Consider the following 24,803-nt stretch of genomic DNA (forward strand, 5'->3'; position numbering starts at 1 on the left):
GTCAGCGTTACTCTATTCATAATGGTGTGAATGTCACTAGATCAACTTTTAACACATAGCTTATGAATAGTTCACAATGTTACAATGATAAACAGTTGGGAAAAAGTTTGTAATTTGTAGTGATTTTCCATCCAGGGGTAGAACTATAACTCCACCATGCCATTAAGCACACACAAAAATGTGAACTTGGCCTCGACTTCTTTGGGAGAAAAAAAAAACTAAACAAAAATAAACAAGAGCAGACATGACCAAGCAGAGAGAAATGAAAAAGAGAGAGAGAGAAAAAAAAAATAATATCTTGATAAAATCTAAATGGAGAGAATAAGTGGAGGCATTTCTCTGTAAAGATTCATTCAAGAACTCACAGAACAGGTAAAGCGATTCAAAGACCACAAATCTAAATGTAAACACTAGGAATCACTACAGATCATTACTAACACTTCCAAGCCAAAGCTACAGTTGGCAAACAACTGAGAATGTTATGAGTCATTTATTTTGCACAGTGTATTTTATACATACATTTTCTCCTTTTTTCTTATTTATAAAATAGCACAGCACTTACAGGGCACAAAACATTTCATTACTTTGGCACCATTATGTATGTGACAAAACGTTGAACTTTTAGTCAACACCAGGTTTCTATTTACCTTATCCTGAATCTCCACCCTGTAAACCATGCATTACCTTATCTCAACACTTTCACTTTCTCTGTCTCTCACACACACACGTGTTCAATTTGGAAAGAGAATGTTGTCCTTACATGCACTCAAAGCTGTTCATTAGAATTTCTTTTGTACTTTCATTATGGTTTTATATTCTATTTCACAACAATGCCCTTTTGGACAGCATTCCTTTTTCCATGGAAACAGGAATGAAAGTGTGCGCAGATGATGATTTATAATGGTCTACGACAGCACAACGTGATTCAGCTGCCTCAGAAACACAAGAAACCACAAGAATAGGCCTCGAGTCTGCATCCAATCTGTCACATCGTAGCTCTGGTCAACCACACATGGGTCAAATAGCTCCATGAGAGGTCTAGGAAGCATATAACAACTTCTTGGAATTAAGGCATTTCCCAAAAAACTTAAAGTTGTTGATCTGCTCTCTTACAAATAAAGAACCAAAACGAGAGTTTTACTAGCTGAGGCCATTATAGAGCATATTTATATTTGACAAATAACTTTTATTCTCTAGTTCTTTAGAAAAAATATTTTTGTGGGAATGCTCAAAGAACCTAAACCTGTAATATATCAACAACTTTTTTTTTTTTAACCTGAAAGAACTGTAAAGCCAATCCAAGAACCCTACAAACACTCTTAAAGAAAAAGGTTCTTTATTGGCATCGACTGTTTAATGAAGAACCTTTAAGATCCATGGAACTTTGAGGAAAAGTTTCTTTAAAAAAAATATAGGTCATCTGTTATGATAATAAAAGTATATAAAGAGATCATTTTATAAAGTAAATGAACAGTATCTTACCCGTTGATTGTTTTCATAAATATTCTCCTTGCTCAAAGAGTCAAAGTCTCTGCAAGATAGCAAAGTAAACATGACTGAGTGAACAGAAAAGGGATTTTCCCATGCCAAATATTAACAATGTAAGTATGACACTAACACAAACACAAGCATGTACAAAGCCATGTCAACACACAAGTGCCAGATACCACTTGAAACAACTAGAATGTTACAAGATGTAAACAGTGAATAAACACAAAGTTTGAGTAGCCTATTTCAAACGCATAATCTGTTTCCCAAGATCTAAAATAGGTTTTCAAAGTTCCAACATTCCCATCGTAACATCTAGATTGAAATGATAAGTTTTCAATATTTTTGTACCAAGTTCTAAAAATTCTAATATTCTGGTCCTAAATTTAAAAAAAAAAAAAAAAAAAAAAAAAAAAGTGATTTTCTTAGCCATGAAGGACTAAACATTTAATAATCTTAAGTTTTAAGGTACTAATAGTACCCATGTTATGTTCCTAAATTCTAAAGATCTAACTTAAAGTCTAAATGGCAAATCCAATGTTTCCTAAGTAATACATTTCTTCACTCTGAATTCTAAAAGTTCTCATATTTCTAAAGTAATAAAACTTTTACAGATGTCATCTTACGTTCTAAAGTGTTTTGCCCTCGTCCCAAGTTCTGTTTTGAACCACAATTCTAAAATGTTCTAAAGTCTGATAAGAGGAACAAACTCTAAACAAACTCTACGTTTAAATGTTAAGCATTTAAATGCTCGTCCAAATTCCAGAAGTTGTTCTTTTCTGAGCACAAAGCAACACCAACCCGCGCGTTTGTTCTGTGGGGGATGTTACTTACATCAACTCCGGTCTGTGTTTGTGAATTAGAGCGCAGAACGCCAAACCGTCCCGGAAAGATGTGGTCATGTTGGTGATCGACACGTCCCGGTATCCCTCACACTGGATTTTACACCACTGTTGAAGCGCCTTCACAGCAGCCATGGTGCGAATGCGATTCAACCCGGGACTAGTACTTTAAACTGAACACGGTATCTGGAGTTGCCTCCTTCAAATGGGATCTCGAACGCTGAATGTTGAACGCTTTTGGTTTTTCACTCACCCACACGAAGTGATTTCACCCTCAGCTGAAGTTAAGCAAGCCCTGAAACTCCTGAGAAGTGTTATGACGTCTTCATGGGTGGAGTTTAAGGTAAGCGTTTTATAAAGGACTTCCCATACAGAAATATAATATGGTATAGTGATGGTACCAAATGATAATGTCGGTGCCTAGATATAGGCTCTAGCATGGCTCTAGTGATTTCCATATTCATGTAGCTACCAAGCACTTAAAAATAGGCTACCAAAACATGTTTGTTCCATGGTAATCTTGGAAAATCTATGAATGCTATTTCATTTGTTACAAAACATCAAACCAGGTGCAAATAAATTATGCTAAATTATCTTTTTTTTTGTGAATGTATGAAGTAATTTCCCCTCAAGTTCACACAGGTGACCCACCAGGTGTTGTTCATTAGGCTACATTAACTATGAAAATGTAACACTAACCTTTGACAACCAGAAAGTGTCCATATACCTACTCAGTTTGGAACAGTATGTGTTACTTTCTTACACAGACTTATTTTGGGAAATGTTTTGCTTGAAAAGTGTAGGCTACTTCAGATCATTCCTTAAAATAAATGCCACTTTGACTGGTATTTTTCTTCTTCTTCTAATTTCAGTTAAGATTAAAATGGAATTGTTAGTGTAGCCTATATACTTTATATTTCTGTAAACCCATGACTATTCCTGCAGGTGTTTAGGTGCATTGTTGCAGGTCAGTGTTCATTTGCAGGTGGTGTTCGTTATGTTTGTATGGGTGTGTCTTGGCTGTGTGTTGTTGAACTTGTCTAATCTTGCTGAGTCACATTGAAGGAAATAAAAAATCGAGGCTTGCACTATAGACATGATTGACCTTTAACTATTTTAAGATTTGCGTTATATAAACAGTATACATTTTAAACCAACTTTAAAACTGGACTTTCTGACTTATTTGTTCATATTTAATGAATGTGCCACTGTTTAGTAAGTGTAGTGAATAAATTAATGAATGAATAAACTTTCACAGTAAAACATACAGTATAGAGAATTTAGAATGTGTATAAATAGAATGTGTGTCAAACAAACATTTGAAGACTTGGAATGGTTGTCATTCTTTATTTGACCAATAGATGTCAGTAAGAGACCAAATCATAGTTAATGTAAGAGGTAATTTGATATAGGCATACTGAAAAACAAACAAACAAACAAAAAAAAACAATACACAGCATGAAAGGCCTCTAAAATGGAAGATGTCCAAATAATAATGATAATACCGTGGTATGAACATAACATATTTATTATGTTGAACGCTTTTGGTTTTCACTCACCCACACCAAAGTGATTTTCACTGATATATCACCGTGTGAATCTGAAGCTCCCGAGAAGCGTATGAAGTCTTCATGGAAGGAGTTTAATCCTGCCTTCACGTGCTATGGGAAATTTGATAATTCCCACTTCTGAATTCGTGATTACGAGTTTATCGCATTCAAGTTTCGAAATGGAAGAGCGTCATGAGTCACTTTTACCTAGGAAACTCGTATTTACGGTAATTCCGAGAGCACGTGAAGGCAGCATAAGGTAAGCGTTTTTTTAAAGGCCTTAAACGGTATATATTTTAAGGTATAAAACAACTTTAAAATTGGACTTTCTTACTATTTCATTCTTTGCTCATAGTTAAAGTAATAAATGAATAAGCTATTTTTGTTAGTGAATTAGTTAAATCTAGTTTGTTCTAGAATTAAACGTGGTTTGGAATATAAACAGTCCTAAATAATTGCTTGCAGCAGCCCACACATACTTTTATCTTAATTGGAACATAAAGAGGAAACAAGAAATTTATTTTTTGGTCAGAAATGCTCAGATTGCATGCCAAGAGATGTTTAAAACTCATTAAAAGAGCAAGTGAATGAACCATTTCCCACAAACTCTTGCATTGTGTATGTGTGTGATAAAATGTTTCTGCCTCCTTAAAGCCCTGTGAGTTACATAAACATAGTGACTGAAAGAAACTGTCTTAAAGACAACAATTTATGGTATAATGTCACTTCTTTGGCAGCTAGAAGTAAAGCAAGGCAATGAAAAAATGAGAATGTAGGACATCTGGAAGCTGTTATCTCTGAAGCCCTCAATATACACAGAGAATGAGGGGGAGTATGTGATACTGTGTTATTGTTTTCTTCTAGGCTAAAATGAATGCTGTTTTTACAGCCAAAATAAACATTATTTCATTCTGAGAGAAAAGTAATTGGAATGATTTCTATTTAGCATATTAAACTGGAACTACACAGACAATGCATGTAGATCTGCTGTGAAGTAAATTAAACAACATTCCAGCATTAGTGTTTGTTGCGCATTCATTTTATTATAAATTTGAGAGGTGTGGTTTCTTGCAAGAGCAAACTTGCTAAATGCAGTCAGTGCTGATTTTGTAAAAAGAAAAAAGAAAAAAGGTTTTTAAAGGATTAGTTCACTTTCAAATGAAAAGTAACCCAAGCTTTACTCACCCTCAAGCCATCCTAGGTGTATGAGTTTCTTCTTTCTGATGAACACAATCTGACAAATATTAATAAATATCCCGACGCATCCAAGCTTTATAATGGCAGTGAACAGGGTTCATGAGTATGAGCTGAAGAAAGTGCTTCCATCCACATCCATCCATCATAAACGTGTACTCCACACGGCTCCGGGGGGGTTAATAAAGGCCTTCTGAAGTGAAGCGATGCATTTGTGCAAAAAAAAAAAAAAAAAAAAAAAATCCATATTGAACAAGTAATATATCTAGCTTCCGCCGGACCGATTCCATATTCAATGCATGAAGATAGTGTAAAACACTTGCCGTTCAAAAAGCTTACGCTACATCTTACGCCTTCCCTATTCAACTTACGGTAAAAGTGTAACAGATGCTACGCCAGTTTACACTTTCTTCGTAACTTGTATACGGAAGGTGGTCTGGTGGAAGCTAGATATTTTACTTCATAACTTGTTGAATATGGATATTTATTTATTTATATTTTTTTTTTACACAAACGCATCACTTCACTTCAGAAGGCCTTTATTAACCCCCCGGAGCCTTGTGGAGTACGTTTATGATGGATAGATGTCGATGGAAGCACTTTCTTCAACTTCATACTCATGGGTCCCGTTCACTGCCATTATAAAGCTTGAATGCGTAAGGATATCTCAGAGAGTGTTAATCAGAAAGAAGAAAGTCATATACACCTAGGATGGCCTAGGGTGAGTAAAGCTTGGGCTAATTTTCATTTGAAAGTGAACTAATCCTTTAAAGTCTTCAAACAATGGTCATCAAAAACAAGCATAACTGGTGCTTTGTACATTTTAGATATTAGGTCCATGCAAGCTATTTGACTTAAATTGTCAAATAAATTGTGATTTTTATTTTACATGATTTACAGATGTACTGTACTGCTTAAAAGTTTGGGCTCAGTAAGACTTTTTTTATATCATTTTGTTCAGCAAGGATGCATTAAATTGATCAAAAGTGACAATAAATGCTGCACAAATAAGAGCAGAAAATGCAAAAGCTTCAAAAGAAAATAGTACAACTCTTTTCAAAATTGACATAGAAGAATGATTTCTGAAGGATCATGTGACTGAAGACTGGAGTAATGCTGCTGAAAATTCAGCTTTGCATCACAGGAATAAATTACATTTTAAAATATATTAAAATAGAAAACTGTTGTTTGAAATTGTAATAATATTTCACAATATTGGTTTTTTTTTTTACTTTATTTTTGATCAAATAAATACAGTCTTGGTGAGCACAAGAGACTTCTTTAAAAAACATAAAAAAATCTTACCAACCCCAAACTTCTAGTGTAAATTCCCACTATGCTCTAATAAAACTGTAAATAACCAAAAATCTTCGCATGGAAATGTCATATTTTGTATGTGAGTGTCATTTAATTTTGTGGGAGAAGGGTCTTTATTTGACTTTTAACAGTCCTCTATCCAGTGATTCATTTTTCTCACTGCATATTACAAGGGGAATGGAGTGGATAATGACAGGCGCTTGCTTTGTAATGTATATATTTACCATTAACTTGTCAAAAACACATTTGCACTGTAGTAATTATGACAATTATTTTGGTTTGCTGTATTTTGTCATGTTTTAAAGGTAATTATGATGGTTTTGTTTTTAATAATGAAAATATATTGTCAGCGGAAGCTAATGTTTTCATAAATGTGTTTGGACCTTTGGAAAACATACTTTTCTACATGCAGGTTTTTTTTTTTTTTTTAAGTTTAATTCTTTTTAATTAATTAACCAATCAAGAAATGAAAGTTCTGCCTCACACTTAATTCCATCTTTGTCCGTCTTATTGTTTCTTTTTGTCTTTATTTCTTTCTGCTTGCATCAGCCTGTACAGAAACATGGCTTTCAACTTTCTGTCATATCATACTGGATGTGGAAGCAAAAGTCTGGCTTTGATCTTCAAACAGGTCTTGTGTCAGTGCGAGATGAAAGCTGAAGGTGCAGATACACTCCTAGAGGAAGCCACGTTTGACTATCAGCTCTGGTTTTACAACAATGCTTCTTAAAATGTTTTTTAAAATGCATTTAAAGACAGAAACTCATTTAGCTTAAAACAACAGTGTCAGAAATGCCCTCCACTAATATTGGCACCCTTGGTGAATATGAGCAAAGGCAGCTGTGAAAATAAATCTGCATTGTTTATCCTTTTGATCTTTTATTCACAAAATTCTAACCATTCATTGAAGTAAAACAATTGAAAGAGAAGGAAAACTCACATTATGAAATAAATGTTTTTCTCCAATGCATGGTGGCCACAAATAACCCTAGAAATTCTTATGAGTAAATTATCTCTGAAATATATTCACATTTAAGGTTTTTTTTTTAGCACACCAGGGTGACTAAGAGCATGAAATTGTCCAGGAATGACTTCCTGTTCCACAGGAGTACAAATATGTGTAAACACAAAGGCCAAATTCCCTTAATCATTAATCACAAAGAGAAAAACCAAAGAATATAGTTCTGATGTGCAGCAAATATTGTTGAGCTTCACAGAAATAGAAAGTGGCTGTAAGAAAATAGCTAAAGCATTGAGAAAAAAAAAAAAAAAACATTCCCACCATCAGGGAAATAATTAAGAAGTTCCAATCAACTGAAGATGTTACAAATAAGAGGACGTGTGTCAATTGAGAGGAAAAAAAAGTCAGAATTGTGAGAAGTTATAGTATAGAGTTATATTCAGAATTGCAAGTTATAAAGTCAGAATTGCGAGAAAGTTGCAATTCTGAGTTCTCACAATTGCTAGTTATCACGCAATTCTGACTTTATAACTTGCAATTCTGAGAAAAAAAAACATTTTTTTCCCCTCACAATTGGACATAACACAGAACTGAGTTTATATCTCACAATTCTGACTTTATATCATGACTTTATATCATGACTTTATATCTTGCAATTCTGACTCTCACAATTCTCACTTTATATCACGCAATTCTGACTTTATATCTGCAATTCTGACTATATCTCGCATTTTTTTCTTTTGTCAAGTCAATTTCAACAATTAATGTGGTTCAGATAACATAATATTTTGAGTTTCTGTTGATTAAACCAATCTCTCCCATTGTATTAACTTAAATTTTTAATTTCAAAATTAAGGCAACCAGGTAACTTACTTTTTTAAGTTAAACCAGCAGTTCTTTTTTACAGTGTAGTAATAACTAGAAATTATGCATAATTACATGCAAATAATCCTAACCTTAACCCTATAGTAAGTACATGCAGTAAGTTATTATTACTCAGTAGTTAAATGTTAAATTTTAACTAATGTTAACTAATGGGACAGTTATTGCAAAGTGTTACAAAAAATCCTATTAAATTTGGATTCTATTTCTGATGGCATATAACTTTATAATACTAGAAAAATGTGTTTTGTGTAAATAGCTACCTGACTTTTCCTCAGGGCTCTGTACTGACCTGAGAAAAGCCATTTTCATATAACAAAGTGAAGGAAGTGCCTCCAAATCCAGTTTCATGTGGCAATAACCTGGCCACATACTGTATAACTATAGCTCTGACTGGAAGACATAAAATAATCAGGTTTGTTAGGTTCGGGTAAAAGGATGTTTCTTTTTATTTCCTCCAAGTACATGCTGTGGTTTGAAAGTTCATATATGCTGGACACTAAGATGACCAATGGAGGTAAATGAAAAAAAGAAACACAAATAGCCTTTTACTCAAATATTTTCAGGGTTGTTTTTAGCACGTTGCTATTGTGTTTCTAGGCGATTGTTCTTTTGCATATCACTGCCTCAAATCAAAAGAAAAACACAAGAAAAGATGAACACTTTGAATTTTTATTGCACACTACCCTGTATGTCCTCTGAAACTCTGTACAGCAGTTTGTTCAGGGTCATTTAAAGAGAAGAAGCCTTAAATAGGCTCGTTTTAGCTTCCGTTTTAGGAGCACACGTCTATATTCGAACTTTTTTGTTACATTTTGATAAGTTGTAAAGCAGCCCAGTGTTTTCGAACAGAGGGTTTTATACATTCACAGTAAAGCCACTGAATGTTGAATCACAGCTTTGATGAAATATAAGGCACAATGTTATGCTATAAATGGTAATATCGACAGCATGTGGTAGCAATTTACATAATACTGCACAATTATGCCTCTTTAAGCCTTGATGAATACTTTACAGTGATTTACTTCCATAATATTTTCATGGTTTTACATTTTAGAATGATTCATATGTTTCTATTGCTGAACATACTGGATCATGTTAATTACAAGCCTGTCAGTACATGGAAATAATGTTTGCAAACTAAAGCTTAAACATGCATTTCTTCAGCATCAGAATGTCCTGAACTGTGCAAACATGCCTGTAAACAATATATACACATGCGATTCAAAATAATAGTAACATAATTTGGGAAAATCGGAAAGGTTATGAGTTCAGCAGGATCACTTTTGAATTTGCAGTTGTTTTTGTTTTGCTCTGTTGGTCCATTGAATCAATACAAAAATATTTAGATGCTCAAATTCATTTTGAACTATAGGTTTTGATGGCATGGCCAACTTTAAGATGACAGACTTTATTCACAACTAAAAGGTTTAAAACAGTAGAATAATCTGCTCTAGAAACAATCTCAGCAATAACAGGCAGTAATATAACATTATAGGTAAAAATATCTATCCATTCAACAGATCAAACAAAATACACAGAATTCTTCCCTTCGGTTTTGCTTCCTCTGAGTGCAACTGACCACCGCTGGGTCAATAATAAAGAGTACACTTAAAGTGCGCATGAGAAATTTAACATACAATCAATAATCTGTCATATCCTTTCTGGTTCATATTTGATTTCAGGCTGGAACCAGAACCACCACTGTCCACGTACTGAGATAATGTCAGTTGAGATGTTAAGATCATAATTTCAGCAGCAATTAGCAATTCAGAAAGAGCACTGATGATTCACGTTTACATCCAACTGATTGTGAAGTTATGACTGAGGTTCAGACCCAAGTCTGTTACTGTCAGCACCTAGACAGACATAAGACAATAAATACATTTCTTTAAAGCTTGTTTTACATAAGTCTTTTTAGGGCCCAAAGGGGTGAAGGGCCCTATTGTTTTCCTATGGTAAAAAAAATTTTCTCAACCTTTTGGGCAATTTGGGGCCCTTAACATGCTCAAAAACTCATATTTTAAGTATTTAAATATTTTTTAAATGCATTACAAATATATAAAATAATTTTTTTTTTTTTTTTTTTTTTGCAATTCAGTATACCACAGACAAATATTCCAGATTACTTTCAACATAGCCTAATAAAAGCTTATAGAGTATCAGATAACTGCTGATGAACATACTGAACATATTTAAATTTTACATATTTAATCTTACTGCAAACAGTTTGAAATTCAAATTTTACCTGATAATAAAATATGCACAATCATCACTGTATTTATAACCAGCAGCTTCCTAAAAAACAATATTAAAGTATATTACCTGATTGTCACGGTAAGTGAACGAGGCCTCTTGTGAATTCACTGTTACATTTTCTGGCTCCGCCTTCACCCCATAAAAGGAAACAGTTTCCACTGTGATGTAAGTAGCCTCCTCATGATTATGCAGCACCTCTGATGTCATTGTGTTCTGAAGATCATTAATAATTAAAGATCATTATTGTATATAATAAGTAGTTGGCAGCATGATTGTTTACTGAAACATTTAAGAACAAGCAAGTGATGCATTTAATAAAATAACATTGAATAAAAATGTGTATACTCTAAATATTTAATGAGAAAAGTTAACAGAGGTGATTACATCAAATCTGAGAAGCAGCATGTAAAACACGTGAATAAATAACCTTTTATAACATGCCTATAGTATGAGGATCTAATGAAAGCTTACTGAAAGTAAAGCTATCTGGTGTGTTGCAGTAAAGGTGAATGGTGCGGTTTTCTGTACCTTTTCTACTGTGAAATAGATGTAAGCGTACTGATCAGTCTCATATGAGTCAAGGGTCTCTCCGTCATCCCAATACAAATCACCCTTGGCCAGACCGTCCTCACTCAGACTTGCAATCAGATGAAGAGGCTGACCGCTGCTCACCCACAGGGTGGTGTTCGGTCTCTGAAACACAAACATGTAGAACAGAATTCAAATAAACATGCCTACGGATCGCAGTGAATGGACGGCCTACACAACTACTAGTAAATTGAGTTTTGTAAATTGAGAAAGACCATTAAAATCTGGATTTTGTATATAAATAAGTTATATATAAATTACCTACATATCAATAAATTGACAAAGACTTCTTTAAGAGGTAATTTATTTGTTAAATGTATATATACACTAGGGGTCAAAAGTTTGGAATAATTAAAATTTATGTTTTTGAAAGAAGTCTCTTATGATCACCAAGGCTGCATTCATGTGATCAGAAATACAGTAATGTTATGGCATTTTATTACAATTTAAAACATCAGTTTTCTATTTTAATAGACTTTAAAATATAATTTATTCCTGTGATGACAAAGCTGAATTTTCAGCATCATTACTCCATTACACCCAGTGTCACATGATCCTTCAGAAATCATTCTAATATGCTGATTTGCTGCTCTAGAAACATTTATTATTATCATCAATGTTGAAAACAGTTGTTCTGCTCAATATTTTTGTGGAAACTGTGATATACTACCATTTAAAAGTTTGGGGGTAAGTAAAATATATAAAAAAAAAAAAAAAATTTTGTTTTGAAGTTTTTATTCAAAAGTGACAGTAAAGACATTTGTTACAAAAGATTTTTATTTCAAGTAAATGTATCAACAGTTTAAAAAAAAAATGTTTTCAACATTTATGATAATAATAAGAACCATTATTAATTATTGAGCATATGATGTATATCATGTGATAATGTGCACCAATAATAATTCATAATACTTGAGCACTAAATCAGCATATTAGAATGATTTCTGAAGGATCATGTGACACTGAAGACTGGAGTAATAATGCTAAAAATTCTGCTTTGATCACAAGAATAAATACAATTTAAGTATATTCATATAGAAAACAGTTGTTTTAGAATGTAATAATATTACAGTTTTTAATGTATATGTTGAAATAAATTGCTTTTTAGTAAATGGAGAAAACCTTTACAGGAAGTGTATTTATTATATATAAAATCTGGATTATATTTATAAATAATTACATATAAATTACTCAAGGAAGTCTGTCTCTGTTAACTGAAAATAATAAGGTATATGTATATAATGTGATTCTCTTTCACCTGTGTAGGTATGATGGATCCCTCTCTGAGATGCAGGTTGATTTTGTCCATTGGAGCCTGAAGTTTGATCTCTTCTCCTCTGCTTACCAATGAATCACCCTGTATGTGACACAAAAAATGTGAATGTTGTGTGAGACTACAAAGCAAAAGAATTCTATGTTTCTAAAAGGATTTCTAGAGAGGATGTGACTTACAGTGTGGAAATCGTACCAGAGACCTTTAGGGAAATATCCCACAACATAATCTTGTCCTGACTCCAAAACCGGTGTAACCAGCAAACTCTTTCCCCATAGGAACTGTTTATCTATCCCATATGTCTTCTCATCAGTAGGGAACCTAAAACACAGCACAGACAGTGATTATATGCAAAGAAGTCAAAGTGAAATGATAAATATTATGTGCCTGGATCCGTTTCTAGATACTTCACTAAAAGTTATAATTCTGTCATCAGATGCTGCTAGATAACTCCAAGGTTTGGAGTAAACTATTCCTTTAAGAATTCAATGCACATACAATCAGGGTTTGAAGTCACGTGTTTATCTTACTGAAAGAGCAGTGGTGTGGCGACCGTGTGTCCACTGATGTGTGCGTGATGGAAGAGTGTGTAGAGATATGGGAACAGGGAGTAACGGAGAAGGATGGCTTCTTTCATTGCTGTACGAGCTGCAGGGCTGAATGCAGTTGGTTCCTGATCCTGTTGTGAAATGACAAAACTGTTAATCCAGAGTCTTGCCTTTGGAATAAAACATTATAAAAACAGAATATTGTACTGGCAAAACAACAGACAGATGGGTAACTAATCAGATGAATAGACAAAAACGTCTCAAGACTGCAGAAAACAGTAAGATAAAAACAGTTGTAAAACACAGCAGATCCTCTAAAGCAGCACGAATCTTGGCATTATGAGTTGTGACCAGCTGCAGATGCAGATTTTGCTGTAGTCTAAAGCTATAGTAAACAGTCATAACAGCATTTGGACAGGAAGAAAGTTCACCTGTTCATCTAAGGAGTTGTGGTTTCTTGAAAAAGGGTAGAAAGCTCCGAGCTGGGTCCATCGGACACACAGTTCTTCTGTAGTGCTGCCCCCAAAGCCACAGATGTCTGCACCAATAAGGGGAATGCCCAGGATGTTAAATGTCAGCATACCTGGAAAAAAGAAAAGAAAATGGTTAGTAAAGTTGTAGTAAATACAACACTATATGGGACTAACTCTGACCTCAGCAGAGCACGGGTGTGTGCGTTTATACCTGGTATAGATGTGGCCAGATCTTTCCATTGACTCCTGTTGTCTCCGAGCCAATGGCCCGAATACCTGCCCTGACTGGGAAACGTAGATCGGGAAATGATGAAGGGACGCTTCCCTGTGATCTTCCTCAAAGCACTGAGAGAGACAGATGAACATGATCCACTACCGTTTGACAAACAGAAAGTGTCCAAATACTTTGTCTTTATTTTGAAAAGTAAACTTGAAACTTTTTTTGGGGTGAAAAAGTTTGCTTGCGCCATCTTTCTTTTTAGGTGGCACTTAGTTTGACAAAAGTTTGGGTTCGTAAGATTGTTTTTATTTTTTAGAAATTAACACTTTTTCAGCAAGGATACATTAAATTGATCAAAAGTGGCATCTACAAGGTCACAAAGATTTCTATTTCAAATATATGCTGTTCTTTTGAACTTTCTACTCAAAGAATCCTGACAAAAATGTATCATGGTTTCCACAAATATATTAAGCAGCACAACTTTGATAATAATAATAAGAAATGTTTCTTGAGCAGCAAATCAGCATATTAGAATTATTTCTGAAGGATCATGTGACACTGAAGACTGGAGTAATGATGCTGAAAATTCAGCTTTGTCATCACAGTTATAAATTATATTTTATCACAGGAATATCACAGGAATAAATTACATTTCAAAAAATATTAAAAATCAAAAACAGCAGTGTTGTCAAGTATTTGAGTAAATGTAATCAGTTACTGTACTTAAGTATCTTTTTGGCTACTTTGTAGTTTTACTGAGTAACAAGGATATTAGCAACTTTTAAACTCTAACTCTGTATATGTACTCTTTACTCCAATACATTTGTGATGAGTAATGCAATTACACATTACATTTTGCATGGCACCTAACTTTTTCTGCAGCTGTTTATTTCTTCTATAAAGAATCGCCATCTAAGGACATTGAAGGTACTATATCTTGTGCGTTTTGTCTTTACTCACCCAAACTTGTCAACAAGGCTACTTCACGTAAATGTGAGTGCATTAGCAGGTAGTTGCTGAATCGCATGTGATTGGTTTGAGATGAGGTCATGACTGCAGCCGGCGATAAAACTGAAACCAGCATGTCCAGTGCAAGTAGACTTTGACTAGTTAATTTTACTTAACATTATTTTAATTATGCACCACATTGAAGAGACCTTTTTGAAGGATATTGGTTCACTTATGGCCTTTTTGTGCACTTGAGCTTAACTGAGACTAGAGTGTTTGTAGACTTTAAGAAGCTGTTGTGTCGACCTTGATTTATTGCAATTTTGAGGTGTTCAATGTTTTATTTTGATTTTAGAAAATAAACATGATTTCTCATCTTACAAATCAACTGTTTCTTAATTTCACTGGTATGTCTCTCAGGACTAGTGCATCTTTGAGCCTACATTCAGTACGAGTAAAATACTTAAGTACTGTTAATATCAGATACTCTAAGACTTTTACTCAAGTCGTATTGGAATTGGTGACTTGTAACTTGTAATGGAGTCATTTTGGCTGTAAGGTATCTGTACTTTTTTTTTTTGTTTGTTTTTTTTTTTATAGTTTTCAGGTTCTCTTTACTCCTCTGGAAAACAGTTATGCAAATTGTATTAATGAATGCAGCCTTGGTGAGCATAAAAAACATTTCAAAAACATTAAAAAAAAAAAATATTACAGACCCCTAACGTTTGAACGGTAGTATACAAATGTATATTTTTTCGTGTCTTTTTTGTGTGATTGTCTGTACCTTTCAGTGGCCTTAGCTTCCATGAGTCCATACAGACTGTGTATGTTGTAGTGAGAGGAGATTTTCTGACGTGCAGATGCACACACAGTCTTGGCCTTTAATGTACCACCCAGAATACCTACAGCAAGACAACACCATTTGTCTTATTGTTGGAAGAAACATAGCATGAATAATGTAGATCTCCACATAATAGCTAACACACTGATACCTGGGGTGTAGGGAGGATTTTCCAGTTCATTCTCTGGACAACCATTCAGTGATCCATCTAAGAAATTAGACGGCTCATTCATGTCCTTGAGGAAGAAACAAAAAAGAAGAAGAGTATATTGAGCATATTAAAAAGCAAGATCAATGCTTGGGTAAATACAAATAATTATGAAAGCTTGTTTCCGCCAGTAAAAAAAAATAAAATAAAGGTAATTGCGAATTTGCTGATTTAAACTAGTAAAAGTGAGTTATAAAGTCAGAATTGTGTTTTAAAGTCGGAATTGCAAGTTACAAAGTCAGAATTGTGAGATATAAACTCGCAATTCTGAGAAAAAAATGTCTGTCTTTTTCCCCTCACAATTGGACATTATAACACGCAACTACGAGTTCATCTCACAATTCTGAGAAAAAAGTCAGAATTGCGAGATTTTAACTCGCAATTGCGAGTTTACATCACTCAATTGTGAGTTTATATCTCGCAATTGCGAGAAAAAAAGTCAGAATTGTGAGAAAAATGTACAATTACCTTTTTTTTTTTATTTCATGGCGGAATCAAGCTTCCATAAATAATGAACCATCAAACAAGGAGTAATACAAATGCAAAACATACAATCCACACGCCATCAAATGCCACTTTGTCATGGAACCTCTGCAGATTCTGGTACCACCATTCATGTGTGTCTGGATTGGAGAAATCTGGAAAAGCAGTGAGACCTGGCCAAACCTTAGAAACAAGCAACAACAACAACAACAAAAACATCTGCAGTCAAGTCACATATAATATTCATAATTACTACATTTTAATTTAATTTCATTTAATCATAACATTTTTTAAGCTTCCAAACACTCTTAAAAATGGTAATTAATGACTAAGTTTCTGTTTAGGTTTCACCCAGTCTTGGACTTCATATTGACACCTATTGGTGCGAATGTAGCATGACACTTAAGTTTATTGATTATGATGCCATTATAGAAATGTTTAATGATTAATTTATTCCACAATCAATAAAGTATGAAATTATTGTGGAAAAGTCAGTAGTATTCATCTGGACATGTGATCATGGTGGCCAGCATCCTTATGAAAAATAAAAACAGCTGCCAGAGTCAGTTTTGGGGTCAGCACATTCTTTTCTTCTTCGGAAATGAATACTTTTATATAGCAGGGATGCATTCAATTAATCAAAAGTGACAGTAAAGACATTTATAATGCTGCAAAAGGTTTCTATTTTAATGAAATGCTGTTCATTTCAACTTTCTATTCATTAAAGAATCCTGAAAAAAATATTTTTGAGTATTAAGCAGCACAATTATTTTCAACACAGATAAGAAAGGTTTCATGAGCACCAAAATCATTATATTAGAATGATTTCTGAAGGATCATGTGATACTAAAGACTGGAGTAATGATGCTGAAAATTCAGCTTTGATCACAGAAATAAATTACATTTTAAAATATATAAAAATAGAAAACAGTTATTTTAAATTGCAATAATATTTCACAATATTATTGTTTTTACTGTATTTGTGATCAAATGAATGCAGCCTTGGTGAGCATAAGTGACTTCTTAAAAAACAAAAACCACAATGTACCTTCCCAATAAGGACGTCTCCATTCGAGTCATTGATGAAAATCCCTCTCTTCTTTCCTTCCTCAAACGGCCAGTAGGAGCCAGACGGCTGAGAGCTACTGATGCCAGGATCCTGATGAGGAAGCGCAAAAGAGACAAACACACAAACTACAGTTTAAAATCAAGCACACTTTAGCTAAATCCACAGTGACACATCCAAATTCTTTAGTGAAGGTTTCAACATTCAGTTGCCAAATAGGCCTCATGACTGTCAGTAAGATTCTAATGCAACACAAAAGAGACGAGAGCCGAATGAGGAAGTGTGTCACATGGATGTTTAATAAACCCACATGACATAAAAGTTCCTCTCATTTAGATTTTTAGTTGATTTGCTTTCTGCAAATAAATCTATTGACAGTCCCCACAAATTATTTAAGCCACATTTTACATGTATGAATGTCATTGCATATCAAATCAAGTGACATCTTCAAACAAATGATGATCATTTGAGCCAAAAACTAACTTTAATTTTCATAGTAATTTGTGCAATGACATTAAACCAACTGGTGATTTTTAGTGGATGTATGAAGTAGGTTGTAACGATACCAAAATTTTAGTAGTCGGTTCTCAGTACCAATTTCCGTACCAGAGCAAAAACTGTTGAATTTAGTACTTTAAAAACTTGTGTCCCATGTTGTCTTGTCTGTTTGTTATTCCTGTCAATCATCGCAGTTTCCAATTCAATTGCGCACTTAAATTCAGTTGTCAATCCAGAAACTTTGCAGTGTACTTAGCAGTATAAAAAATTAAACTTGAGAAAACCCCCGTTAAAATAAAAAAAGCACTTAATTGTACAATGATTTAATGAAAGGATTCGCAAGCTTGTGCGTTTTCAGTGGTGTTAAGCAGATTCTGACTAACTTACTGAGTAGGCCATTGAGTTCAGGTGCTCAACAGATATGATTGTGATTGGCTACAATGGTCAACACTTGTAAAAACACACTGTAAATACAAATAGAAACCTTTGACGCTTAGAGTAACCTAAGGTATAGCTCATAGTCAATCAAAGCGTGTGTGTGTGTGTGTGTGTGTGTGTACCAGAATCATGACGTAGTGTTGATCATGTCTGTGAAGGTCTTTCACGAGGTCAGGTAGGGTGGAAAAGTTCATAGGCTCATAAGTGAAGTCTAGAGCACGATCCATGTAGTCAATGTCATTCCACTGAACGTCCTGAAAGAAAAAAAAAAAATCAATTTGCTTTGTACAATTTACAATTTTTTCATTTTGCTAAATGCACAATGCTAAGTCAGTGTTTTTCTGTGGTTGATTACAAAAGCAGAAATCAGACTTCTCTTTGCATGTCAGCAATGAGGCAAAGGATCACGAACAATATGCAACAATAAAATTCACTAGATTTTAAAAGTGCTGTTTTAATGTCCCTGTGAACGAGTGTTTGTATTAGAGTAAATTAGCATTACAGATAGAGAACAGTATTAATTATTTATATTACTATAGTATGTATTCATATTTTTAATATTTTTACATTTTAATATACATTTTTAGTAATTTTGTTATGTGCTTTTTGTTATTTCTATTGTTGTTGTTTTTTTGTTTTGTTTTTTTAAAATATTTCTATATAGCTTCAATTTATTTAATTTTTTAAATTCATTTTAATCACTTCAGCTTATTTCATTTAATTGCCAAGGCAACATTTCTAATCTTCATTTAAGTTTAAGTTATAAGATTTTCATCAAGCTTTTTAGCTTTATTTCAATTACCTTAAACAAAAAAAATTAAGTTTTAGGTTTTAGTTATCAATAACACTGATGGAGACAGATATACGTTTATGGCATACAGTTTTTGCTTTATCATTTTCTGTGTTGAAATATTTGAAAGTGCAAATCTGGTGAGCATTAGATTTCAAATTCTAACCAATCAGTAAACATTTGACTATGAACCATAATTACCTACACCACCTACCTACACCAAACCAATAATTAATGAACATGATATAACAGCTACTGTATAGTACCTGAGGTATCCCATAATTCCGCATTTCTCTCACAACATTCCAGGTTTTGTTGCTAGACTTGTAGCCCCATCGGCAGAGATGATAGCCCAGAGCCCAGTAGATGGGCATTGCAGGCTTACCTAATAGGAAAGAAAAAAAAAAAAAAGAAAAAAAGAGAGAGAGGATACAATCATTAGTTAGTGAACTTCTGATTCTTCATGCCAAAATGCCTATCAAATACTGCTTATGATGCTTGCTGACCTACAACATCCAGGTACTGTCCAATCACAGAGATAGGATCCGGGCCTAGGAAAACGTAAAAGTCGAGGATCCCACCAATCATACGCCAGGTGAGAGCAGGTGCAGGCTGCAGAGCCACATCTACATGACAGATTATTTACAAACGTTAATACAAAGTTCAGGCAGTTCAGACTTACAAAATGGTGATATGGTATTTACAATAACATAGTTTTTCTGGACATTGTAGCATTCCAATACCATATTTTTTGACATGCAATGATCCAATCAATTCCCGATGGACAAAATCAAGTCTGGGTGTATTATCATGACCGAATACAAGGCTTATCATAAACATTACAATAAAACGAACGTCAAACATAGGTGCAAAACAAACATAGCATACTGATTACGGATTCAACCATTACCTCAAGATCATGCTAGAACCAAGTGTGCATGTGTGTGATGATGAACCCACCCATTGCATTGCTGTTGAGCATGAAAAACCCATGTGCCATTCCATCAGATTCCACAGAAAGATAAAAGGGATGGACGCCATAGAGGTTGGTCAGCTCCTGAAAGAACAATCGAGAAGTACAGAAAAGTAAGTGCAATCTAGAACATTTATTAATCTGTGATGTTTGCACTTTGCAGTGCTTTTCAAGGGCTCATGTAATCAGTGCAATGTAATATAGTCAATGTCACAAAATACACATAATCAAATGTGAAATACTGATTTGATTTTAAAGTTTGAGTTGAAAGCTTCAAGCTTCCATGAAGAAAAACAGTCTATTACAACACAGAAAACAATGCAACCTTAAATCCAATCAGACTAGCAACAAGTTGAACACAGCAGCAAAATTACAATATTAATTTGTATTTTACTAATCTGCAACAGTTACTTTTCCTATAGACTAGATAAAGGGCCACTAATTGTGCTAAACTTTTTGTATTCAGTTTTTTTTAAGTGAAATTTAAGTGTTGTTACCATGGGTGGAACATCTCGAGCCCACATGGTGAGAGTGTTCCACTGGACATCATGCAGAAAGTTGGAGCGATGTTCACCCAGTCCATATATGAAACGTGACGGTAATGATGTGGACATCTGCAGGAACTGATCCGCATAGAAGAGAGGAGCTATGGATGTATTCAGCCTAACGGCATGTGAACATGTTAATAACTCAATACTGATACAGAGACACTATAGACTACTATAGATTTCAAAACTAAAGTTTTGGTCTGGTCATCATTTCTAATGTAAAAGAAACTAAATCATTGCATTTTCAATTTAAAGGCAGGTCCATTTTCTAATGTTAGATGACAATAAACAGTACTTACAGCACAGTTCCTGTCTGCGTTCTCTTGACAATCAGCCCGAAAGGTTCTTTGATGAAGTCTACGGTGTAAGAAGGATTTGATGCTCTTTTCTGAACCACAGGAACATCTATAGGCACCTCGTACCTCTTTTCATTTGGGTCTGTTATCTGTATGAGACAAATGAATATTATGAAACAATAAATAATGTACAAGGTTATGACATTTTCTAATAGGCATATACCGATATTAATATTCTGGCCAATATATTGTATATATTATACATTACCGTTCAAAAGTTTCGGGTCAGTAATTTTTTTATTTTAAATAAATTAATACTTTAGCAAGGATACATCATATTGATCATAAGTGACAATAAAGACATTTATAATGTTACAAAAGATTTTGATTGCAAATAAATGCTATTTTGAACTTTCAATTCATCAAAGAATTCTGAAGAAAAAAAAAAAAATCACTGTTTCCACAAAAATATTAAGCAGCACAACTGTTTTTAACAGTGATAATAATAAGAAATGTTTCTTGAAATGTTTCATGTTTCTGATCAACAAAATTACTGTTTTTACAGTATTTTGATCAAAGAAATACTGCCTTGGTGAGCATACTAACCCCACATTTTAGAATGGATATAAATTATTAAAAATGACAATTATTAAACTCTACATCTTCAAATAATTAAAAATAAACTGTTTTAAATTAATTAAAATGAATATAGTCAATATCAACAGATCTGGTACCAACATCAGATCATTAATTGCATTTTGGTGGTCTGTGAGTGATATGAATGCTAACAGATCATTTCACCACTAGAATTCACTTTATTTAAAAAAGAAAAAGAAAAAATTATGGACTTCAATGTCAACTATTAATAACTAAATTATTTTGAGTGATCACAAGCGAAAAGAGCCAGTAACATGAAGACCAAATGTGCTCTCACCTTCACACGCAGTCTGTTGTCTTCCTCAAACAACACTTCCAGCTGCAGTGCATCTATGTCTTTTGGATAATATGTCTTACTGTTCCGGAGCAGTTTTCCCACTTTCCCCATCTCGGTGTCAATAATGGACACCAACTCATAGGATGGATAGTCAGGTGTGTAGAAACACCACGGCACTCCATTCCGTCCGGATGTCTTAGCCTGTGACTGCTGTATGAAGCAGCAGTTTCGAGCACGGCACATCTCCTCTGTGACCACCACGCCTCTCTCAGGATAACAGTCAAACCTCCAAGCTTCTGGAATCTTCAAGCAGGATTGTGGTTGTAGCCACGTCCCGTTTGGGCTTTTAGCCACAGCAGGTGGAGGGAGTCTATGGGGTTCTGTGGAGGGTGGATTATGAAACCAAAATATGGTCCCAAGCATCCAAACACCAGAGAGAACCACAATAAGTCCTCCAAGGGTCAGCAGGGCAACGGTGATGGAGCAGCGAGGGCTCTGGGGCAGCAGGGGCTGTTCTGGGCCTACTTCCTTCCCATCTGTGTCTGTTGACTCATCAGGATCCAATAACGCAGCTCCAGAGAAATTAACCTCCTCAGGGGTGAGTCTCTTGTACGAAACCATTTCAAACACCTGAGTATAAATGAGGAAAAAAGAAGACAATTAACGGTGTTCACCAAGGCAACAACATCCCTAACCGTAAGAATTAAATGGTAACACTTTACAATAAGGTTACATTTGTTAACTTTATTTAAAGGAATAGTTCACCCAAAAATGAAAATTCTGTCATCATTTACTCACCCTCGAGTTGTTCCAAACCAGTATGAATTTCTTTCTTCTGCTCAACACAAAAGAAGATATTTTGAATAATATGGGTAACCAAACAACTGATGGACCCCAATGACTTCAATAGTATGGAAAAAACACTATGGAAGTCAATGGGGTCCATCAACTGTTTGGTTACCTACATTCTTCAAAATGTCTTCTTTTGTGTTCAGCAGAAGAAAGAAATTCATACAAGTTTGAAACAACTTGAGGGTGAGTAAATGATGAGAGAATTTTCATTTTTGGGTGAACTTTCCCTTTAATGATAAAAATGCAGGCATCAGCAAGTTCTTCAGCAGTCTCAGCCTCTGTAGGGCACAGCTATAAGGACACTATATATCTGCCAACATTAAGTCCCTCTAAAAGTCACGTGACAGATGTCACGCAGAGGTGAACACTTTCACGTACATAAAACTGCAGATATTTGGAAGAACTACGAAGGGAAGTGGCTACTGGAGATAGCTTCCTATTGGAGAGGAAATGAGACCAAACATCATACTCTACCTCTTCTGCTGAAAGATTCATGTTCTTTGCTCTTTTCACAAAATGAAAAAGCAAGCATGCAAAAACAAAGTTATGTTTTGAAATCATAAAACATGTTTTAATCAAAAACATTGAAGTGAAAATTACCCAGGTATAATAGTTCTCTGTCTAGTTGTAAATGCTCTGTTGTCCAGAACGGCTAAATAGGGAGTTTACAACTTCTGAGTTAAAGTCCCAGCATTTGATTGACAAGCCATATCTCCACTCTTACAGAATACAACATATCAGTTTATGAGGTCCTGGAGAGGTCAGAGTCCAACAAAACACTATCTATACAAACACATGCCTTCAAATATTATACACATCATGGGTGGCGTGTGTGCATGTTTTTCTTTTTTTTTCTTTTTTTTTTTTTTAATTATTATTATTTTTAAGTGCCATGGATTTCCTTGTTGTTGTTTTGTCATGTTCTTTGAAGCATCTTGGAGTAAATATCATTGTATATGAAATTACACTTTCAAAACGTAACATGTTAGCACTACAGAATCTCAGTACCATGGTTATAATGGATAAATATACTCTTTTAAATTACTGCATATATCTTCAGATAGAAAATGACAGGCCTTGTACATGTTAGAAACGTAGTAATCTATCAAGCAAACAAACAAGAAAAGCTGCGATTAAATGAACCATCTATATGAATCTCTTAGGAAAGAGGTACATAAAGCTAATGTTTATCTGTGTTATTTTTCCATGCGACATTTTTAAATAAATCCACTTCGTTAAAATGACATCATATATGTGACATTGTTACACATTATGAAAAACACGGAGCTCACACGAAACATCAAACAACATACAAGAGAAAAATGCACATTTAAATGAACTTACTTTTTATGCTGTCGGAATATGCAGGATATTATAAGGTTTTAATGTTTGACACACTACATTACATTAATGAATATCCTATGGTTTTTGCACAGGTAAATGTCACGGGTGTTTCATGTCTTGTGAAGTTAGTGTTGCTGCGTGCCCTACTACAGTAGCAATGGAAAGCCGATTCGTCTAGCAATTCGGCTCCTTTAGACGGATCAGTAGAGTGAACGAGCTCTGAAAACGATTCACTGATTCACTTGAGTCATCACTCAAAAACCTCCCTGTGCCGCCCGCATTTTCCATATGATCTTTTATAAGTTACTATTTTGTAAAATGTTTTATTTGCTTTTTCCAATTTGTCACTTACTTCTCAGCAGTACTCCTCACTCTGCGAATCGGTTCGAATGAAACATCCAAAAGAGCCGGTTCAAAATAACAATTTCTTCATGATATTATTCTAGTGTGTGACGCTCGCTCAACTGTGAGTACATCACTGCCATCTACTGGCCTGGAAATAATAGTGCTTGTTCGATAAACATTCAAAACAATTAAAAGAGAACCAATAAAAATTCAAATGCAATTAAAATTTGAATAAATATTGAGAGAAAAATACATTATAAATAATATGTTTAGGGTCTTAAAAGTTTAAATCTTTAGCCTTACGTCTTCGTGACATCGTCCAGCAGATGGCAGCTCAGACTAATAAGTGGAGTGAAAGTGTCTCCACATAAAATGTAAGTGTGATGTAGGTTTATAAAATATTTATGTAATATATATATAACACTGAAGTAATAATATAATATGATGAGTTGATGGTGAACAAATTCAAACATCTTATAACCTATTATCAACTATTATTGGGGACTTGAAAATGAGAACAGCATGAAATGTGTCGTCTTCTTTTGATTCAGTTGTACTGTCTTTGATCTATGTTGATTGAATTCAGTTTGATTCAACAAAGGGAAGGCAGGTCAGTCTTTGTTCTGAGCTGTAAAATTACTAAA

The 24,803-nt window shown here is 34.3% G+C and overlaps 2 protein-coding genes and 1 long non-coding RNA gene across 5 annotated transcripts in view; 1 reads left to right on the forward strand and 2 right to left on the reverse strand.

The window, feature by feature from the left end:
- Window positions 1-2,891, reverse strand: part of micall2b (mical-like 2b) — a 20,353-nt gene extending 17,462 nt beyond the window's left edge. Inside the window, exons 1-2 of one of the 2 annotated variants that reach the window (XM_051889014.1) lie at window positions 2,323-2,891; window positions 1,483-1,531 (exon numbers count right to left, since the gene is read on the reverse strand). In XM_051889014.1, the coding sequence (XP_051744974.1) occupies window positions 1,483-1,531; window positions 2,323-2,465 (192 nt within the window). In that variant the 5' untranslated portion in view covers window positions 2,466-2,891. The remainder of the gene's footprint in view (window positions 1-1,482; window positions 1,532-2,322) is intronic. The other variant, XM_051889005.1, reaches the window with a different exon arrangement.
- Window positions 2,509-9,753, forward strand: LOC127509862 (uncharacterized). The gene is made up of 2 exons (XR_007929373.1): window positions 2,509-2,673; window positions 6,941-9,753. It is a non-coding gene; the product is annotated as an uncharacterized LOC127509862 (long non-coding RNA).
- gaa2 (alpha glucosidase 2) lies at window positions 8,893-24,184 on the reverse strand. Of its 2 annotated transcripts, none has more exons than XM_051888994.1 (20): window positions 24,167-24,184; window positions 21,619-22,248; window positions 20,688-20,833; window positions 20,338-20,503; window positions 19,828-19,924; window positions 19,374-19,493; window positions 19,134-19,252; window positions 18,200-18,331; window positions 17,124-17,234; window positions 16,145-16,258; window positions 15,536-15,620; window positions 15,328-15,445; window positions 13,587-13,720; window positions 13,334-13,485; window positions 12,885-13,033; window positions 12,534-12,675; window positions 12,340-12,438; window positions 11,022-11,186; window positions 10,560-10,706; window positions 8,893-10,093 (listed from the first exon to the last, which is right to left on the reverse strand). In XM_051888994.1, exons 2-20 carry the CDS (start codon window positions 22,237-22,239, stop codon window positions 10,031-10,033), a joined length of 2,880 nt encoding a protein of 959 aa, XP_051744954.1. In that variant the 5' UTR covers window positions 22,240-22,248; window positions 24,167-24,184; the 3' UTR covers window positions 8,893-10,030. The 2 variants fall into 2 exon arrangements, with proteins under 2 accessions (XP_051744954.1, XP_051744945.1); XM_051888985.1 differs by lacking the exon at window positions 24,167-24,184 and adding an exon at window positions 23,815-23,988.
- Between the last annotated feature and the right edge of the window lie 619 nt (window positions 24,185-24,803).

Source organism: Ctenopharyngodon idella, chromosome 1, assembly GCF_019924925.1.
Source record: "Ctenopharyngodon idella isolate HZGC_01 chromosome 1, HZGC01, whole genome shotgun sequence".
Classification (NCBI taxonomy): domain Eukaryota; kingdom Metazoa; phylum Chordata; class Actinopteri; order Cypriniformes; family Xenocyprididae; genus Ctenopharyngodon; species Ctenopharyngodon idella.

What these genes read in the sequence shown, in the direction of transcription:
- gaa2 (XM_051888994.1), bottom strand. Translation starts at nt 22,239, where the DNA reads ATGGTTTCGTACAAGAGACTCACCCCTGAGGAGGTTAATTTCTCTGGA. An exon ending in ACGCAGACAGGAACTGTGCT is followed by an intron (nt 20,504 to 20,687) that starts GTAAGTACTGTT and finishes ACATGCCGTTAG; the next exon opens with GCTGAATACATCCATAGCTC. An exon ending in AACACTACGTCATGATTCTG is followed by an intron (nt 17,235 to 18,199) that starts GTACACACACAC and finishes CTTCCTCATCAG; the next exon opens with GATCCTGGCATCAGTAGCTC.